Below are 6,380 nucleotides of genomic sequence, written 5' to 3'. Positions count from 1 at the left end.
CGAAAATACGGCCCAGAATATGGATTATGTATTTTATACATACATATATAGATCACGCATTTTATTGATCACGGTTTTTATGTTACTAAGTACTGATGCTACTTTATTTAAAAAAAAAAGAATATATAAATACAAATAAGTCATATAGGAATAAAAAAAATTGCCGAAACCCGGGATCGAACCAGGGACCTTTAGATCTTCAGTCTAACGCTCTCCCAACTGAGCTATTTCGGCTGCTGTTAGAAATTGGAACAAGTATGACAGTGATAACACTTACTGTCATGCTTCATGTCTTATCTATTCAGATAGATACGGCTTCAAGTGTTTCATGGAACTGAATGTAAGAAATGTTTCGAATTTTCTTTCAGAGTTGAAGATGATTTATTTCCTAGTCCCAACCTTCCGCAGGAAGACGGGGGATGGAAGCGGGCAGGGTATGAACTCGGTATCATCGAGACGGCCGATCGACAATCCAGCGCGCATACCGCTCATAAAACCATCCAATGTTCTAAGAAATTCTGTTGATAACAGCCAAGTAATAAAAATAAATAATCATCTCAGCAAACTATTAAAAACAAAATAGCTTTAATTAGAGACCACAGCCGCAAGGCTTCTTGTTACAAATGGCTCCATTGAGTTCATTCCCACCGACAAGGAAGGAGGTACTGTTTGACCAGCTTCATTTCTCCATAAAATGTTTTCTCAAGCAACTAAAGAGCCTTCAACAGCACTGTTGTCTATTCAACACTATTCTTGCTCAATTCTGTGTTTGGATATGTTTCAATGAAATAAAGCCGTCTGCTTGTTTCAATGAAGAAAAATAGTAACCTTATGTAGACCTTAGCAACAACATGGATTTGTAAAATATTCGTGTCAGTATAGAGGTAAATCAGTGTTGCACAGTTTAGTCCCAGGCCCAGCCATTGTTTTTTTTTATTTTAAATTTATCTTATCTCTTTTTACCTACTATGTAACTGCTGACAAGGTCAAGGACACTTGCTGATAACCTTGACTTCATTATTTAAGTCTAAGTAGACCAATTATCTTTATTTTTAACCCATAAAAAAAACAACTAATTTCACTTACCTACCTATGTAGATTTATTTGTTTTAGAGGAAAGAATAATATTTTTGGGATAGCAAATGTAGTAATGTACTATAGTCTAAAAGAAGTCACTGTTTATATTGTTAAAGATCAGAAGGTTCTATGTTAATTTCGTAACTGGTTATAAATCACTATTTTATACTGTTATAAACCTGGTGGTGGCACAGATGGGGGTAGTGGTGTGTGTGTAGTCAGCCGACGCAAATCGCCCCAGGCCAGCGCTAGACGAGCGGTCAAGCGTGACGAGTTACGACTGTCAGCCGAGTCGAGGGTCAACAGGACAGTTCGGGAAGGATCGCCGACGTGAACAGAGCTCAGGAGCGTCACGAGAGTTATAGTCATCTGACCACCTAGAAACGTCGAGGGGCGTTCTGTCCGGTTCGAGAAGGCCAGTAGGGACCCTATATAAGAGCGGAGGTGTCGCAGTCAAGACGGTCGAGAAAAGGGGCTCAATACAGCAAGGTTCACGAGAGACGGTTCACGGCAGGGGTTCAGAGCCCGGTTCACTACAGTCCGGTCGACTACAGCACAGTTCAGCGGTGTGGGTCTGTACGGAGCATTACGACGGTTCAGTGCGGAGTACTGTCAAGTACAGTTGAGACGGCTGGCGTCTTGATCTTGGTCTGCGATCGAGTCCGACACAACGAGCCTAGTGTGTGAAGTCAGTCCTGAACTGTTGAACCCAGTGCAAGCCCGGAACGAGACGGAGAGGCCAGTGCAAGAGTTAATACTGCGGAACGGTGTTATCGGAGAGATATTTGTACAGTGTACGTGTTGCCAATTGTACAGTATTGGCTGTTATTTATTCAACTATTAAAGTGTTACGTTACTTTGGAGCCCTGAGTTGTCAAGTTCTTTAAGTTGGTGGTGTATGGTGCAGTTTGCAGAGAGCCTGGATAGTGAGATTCGTAACAATACGCTAAATGATGTGGCAAAATATGTAAGTCACAAGTCACAGCCAGGGCTGCGTAACCACGGGAAATACTGCATTCTTCGTTAATCTTCGGACTCGAAGACAAGCTTTATTATTAAAATAATCTAACCATTTCTATAAAGTTTTAGAAAGTCATTAAAATAGACTTTTACATTTCTACACGTAAGGCTAAAAATGGACTAAATAAAGATTGTACCAAGACCTGCCAGATTAAGTTCTAACTTGGAAAAATATCGTTTTATAAAAAAAAACAAAGCTTATCTAAGGGAAAGTACTTCACACTTGCAACTGTATCTCTTAATAATGTTAAAGTTATTTCCTCTATTCAATATCAAAAAAAAATTAATTACCAATAATTAATTGACTAATTGGTTATTTTTTAAATTGATTTATATTTAGCTAGTTGCAATAAATAGTTATTTAAAGTTTCAGCTTGAGCCTAAAGGGGTGTAGGAGAACTAACGTGTAGACACCTTTGATCAGACTGAAAAGTAGACAGACAGACAGACACAGTGATATAAGCTTTATAACATGGAACAAAACAAACAAAAAAAAGAATGTACCTGGACTTGCCATGTTGTTATAGTTCACGCCTGTAGTGACGTGTGACGTGGGTTCTGAGCATAACTTTGTGAAGATTGTCATTCAGTGGATTTATAAAAGGGATTAGTCTATCCCAAATAGCCTGACGCTGGTCTGAACCTAGTAAAACAGGAACTCTTTGTTGTAGTTACTAAAAGTAATTGTTATGGATACACATTTTTATAACTGTTTTGTTTTTGTATGTGCATATCACTATTTGTATCATTCCTGTATTGAGTTAAATAAAAAATTATTGTTTGTTACTTTGTAAGTGTTCAGTTGCATAAATCACGGTGTATAGTTCTTGTGTAGTGAAATAGTTATCCTTACAAATGCACACCACCCAGTAGGTAAGGCAAATGTTTACATAATAACTTGTTAGTCATTGTTTAGTATACAGCTCTATCAGTTTGTTTCCAAGAAGACGAATAAAGTGCGTCCCACATTATTCTGGTGGTTCATGAACAGTGTATGTGGGTGTGGGTGTCTGCGTGGTGTGAAATAAGTCATTCTAGACGTTTTGGGCTATGAACGTCTTTGGACACCAATGTTAAATTACTTAAATACATCACACCAAACAACGAGGACATTATCACAAACCTGAGTTCACAGATAACTGAGCTCCATTTTTTAACTCTCTGGTCACTTAAGGTCTGAACTAATTAAAGGTTATCTCTAGTCAAACGACGAAGATGTGTTAAGTATCTTGAGATTTTGCCATGACTGCTATACGAGAATTGCAAACATTTATACTTTGAAACTAACCAAAACAGAAAAATGCTTTTAATTTCAATTTTGTTCTGTTTTAGTTTGTGCTATTTTGGTAAGTAGTTAACATTTTGTACCGAGTTAAAATGTATGTCAGATATAGCTATAAATTGGCTTATCATCTTAAATGGTAAAACCAAGTTTAATCCCAGCAGCTTCTTCACGTGTGGCTGTCACGTCTTGGCGTGTTGATGTCACGTCTTGGCGTGTTGATGTCACGTCTAGGCGTGTGTTTGTCACGTCATTAAAGATGTCGATGCTGTAGATTAAAAAAGATTGTCTGCAGACGAGATATTTAATATCTACTCTGTACAGAGAAATTCTCCAAACATGAAAGAACAGGAAGACTTTTGGGAATACTGTTTTCTTGTATGCATCAAGAAAATCTAATATATATGAGATGAGATGGTGGGCAATATGAGCATTAGTAGTATTTTTTCATAGGTCGGTATTATATAAAATTTGGAAACGAGGCTTAAGCTAAGAAACAACATTCGCAATTTAAATTCACATTGTGGATTGCAATATTAGTCTAATAAAATGTTTTTAGAAAATTGGTGGTTCTCTTTACATTACTTTTAGTACTATGTGATACCAAGTTGGGTGTAAATTAGGGCCCGATGTTTTTTATTTGCTCACATATTACATCTAGATCTTAATTGGTGGTGAATGTTGCAGCAGAAGAAAACCTCAGAATAATTACCTCGTATAAAAGCTGACTTAGCCAATAATATTAATTAAAATGAAGACAATTATTTCTTCTTATCAGCTCTGGTGAGCGTACGGTTTCACTTTACAGTCACTTGTTTTATTGTTTACTTAACAGAAAACATTTTAAAAATAATATAATGTTTTGTGATGTTTTAAACTGTTTGTTTTGTCTCCTTGATATGTAGAATTATATTTTGTTTTGAATTTTTATAGTTTTCGGGTTTGGGTACCACATATTACCCACTAATGTTGGGTAATAGGAATAATAAAACGATTTTATTTTTATAGCTCAAAAACTAATGCTTGAATCCATCTGATCTTTAGTGGAAAGTTTATTTCATATATACTGAATCCATTTTATATTAGCAGTTGGTAAAAATATATCAATAGGTTTTAGAACACTTTAAAGTTAAGAATCTCATATTACCCCACTTTCCCCTAATTTTTTTCCTAACTACATACACAAACTTTCAGATTTCTAGGAAAATCGTGACTTGTGTCCCGGCAGGTTTTGGATGCTTCTAGTATCTTCTCATTAATAATTGACAAGCTGATAAGAGAAACATTCGTTTTGTTTCAGTTACAATGCTTCATTTAAAAAGACAACACCCTTTTTAAAAAATAAATTTAAAACTATACCAGTAATGTACATGTTATTTCCCTTATTCGATATCAAACAAAATAATTAATCACAAATAATTATTTGATTAATTTTATTTTTTTTTGTTTTGTTTATTGATTCATGTTTTGTAAGGTACAATCATAGACATAAATAAATATAGACTGGAAGTAGGAAGTTATTTTTATTTGGGGGAAGTCAAATATGTTTTATGTACTATATCTGTGTGAAAAAAAAATGGCGGCGATTGAGCTATAAATTCTAGGACTAACATTTCAGCCAATATATACCTTTGATCTTTAGTTTTGAAAAGTACAAAACTGCCATATTCCCAATATTTTGTCTTTGTTTTACAATCATAGACATTGGCAAATACATATAGGTTTGTGATGTGGATCTACAAACTTATCTTTTCCCAAATATTTCCGATAATAATTTGTTCTTTATCGTCCAGTCTATATATATATGTCTATGGGTACAATAAATAATTGTTTAAAGTATCAACTTGATCGGAGAATGCGCGAGGTAGAAATAGCGTTAACAATTATTTAAGCCAGGGGTTCTCAACCTGTGGGTCGCGACCCCCTTCGGGGTCGATTGACCTTTTGCCAGGGGTCGCCTAAGACCATCGAAAATATGGATTGTTATTGTCTATTCTTCTATTGTTGTATGTGTGTGTGAGGGGGGGGGGTCGCGGCAGAGTGGGATATTGTAACAAGGGGTCGCCGAACTTAAAAGGTTGAGAACCGCTGATATTTTAAGCGAACTAGATCCAGCCAATTTAGCCATATTTGCAAATACTGAAATATTAGTTTTCCTTGTTAATTTACTACCAGTAATCAATTGTCTAATTGGTTACTCTTTTTTGTACTGATTCGTTTCTTGTCTATGTGAATGAAGAATTGTTCATAGTTCCAGCTTAATCCAAGAATGGGTGTGGGAGAAATAACGTGTACAAACTTTTTACCAGACAGACAGAGTGAGTTGATGTAAGCTTTGTAAAAGTATGAAATACTGTGGTTTTAGACTGGTGTTCTATAAAAAAAAACTTTTTATAAAGACAATTTAATCAGCTAGTGTTTCTAATAAACAAAGGCAAACAAAGCATTTGTTCTCGTCATCTACAGGCCCAGTTACAGGTCAGCGTGGACTTAGTGTAAACATTATCACCAACGGCTCTTACAGCCTGTCCGTCAATGGAGTCACCTGGCTGACCAGCGGCAACACTTTCTTCAACAATGGAGGTCGGCAGTACTCCACGGCTGACAAAAGTCTCTCGGTAGGGATCACTTGACTTTGTGATTAACTTATCGTGTGAACATCTTCAGTAAAAAGTATACTCTCAAAATGTCACAAAACAAAATTATAACAAAATGTTTCAATCTCATAATATTGTCTTGTTTTCTTTTGTTACTAATGGCAACATACATTTCCTAGATATATTCTAAGTAGAATATGCAGTTAAGTTGCATGGAAATCAATAGTATTACAGTATAGTCCCGATAAGCCTAACCTCGGTAAACCAAAAGTCACAAACCGAAATAAGAATATTCTTAGGAATAAAAAAAAAAACAACTATTAATATCAGTGAATAAGCGTATTATGTAATATGTACTAATTATCGTACATATACTGTACCATGCCATATTTTTATACACAGTA

At 35.7% G+C, this 6,380-nt stretch overlaps 1 protein-coding gene and 1 non-coding gene across 2 annotated transcripts in view; one reads left to right on the top strand and one right to left on the bottom strand.

Annotated features, from left to right (window-relative positions):
• Positions 1–161: 161 nt before the first annotated feature.
• Trnaf-gaa (transfer RNA phenylalanine (anticodon GAA)) lies at positions 162–234 on the bottom strand. Its single transcript has one exon. It is a non-coding gene; the product is annotated as a tRNA-Phe (tRNA).
• A 2,968-nt stretch (positions 235–3,202) lies between these two features.
• LOC106054416 (uncharacterized) overlaps positions 3,203–6,380 on the top strand; it is a 28,609-nt gene continuing 25,431 nt past the window's right edge. Inside the window, exons 1-2 of the mRNA XM_056043074.1 lie at positions 3,203–3,443; positions 5,846–5,997. Coding sequence (XP_055899049.1) covers positions 3,398–3,443; positions 5,846–5,997 — 198 coding nt within the window. The 5' untranslated portion in view covers positions 3,203–3,397. The remainder of the gene's footprint in view (positions 3,444–5,845; positions 5,998–6,380) is intronic.

Source organism: Biomphalaria glabrata, chromosome 10 (genome assembly GCF_947242115.1).
Source record: "Biomphalaria glabrata chromosome 10, xgBioGlab47.1, whole genome shotgun sequence".
NCBI classification, from domain to species: domain Eukaryota; kingdom Metazoa; phylum Mollusca; class Gastropoda; family Planorbidae; genus Biomphalaria; species Biomphalaria glabrata.
Note: the sequence above shows the minus strand (reverse complement) of the source record. Positions and strands in the feature narration are given on the sequence as shown.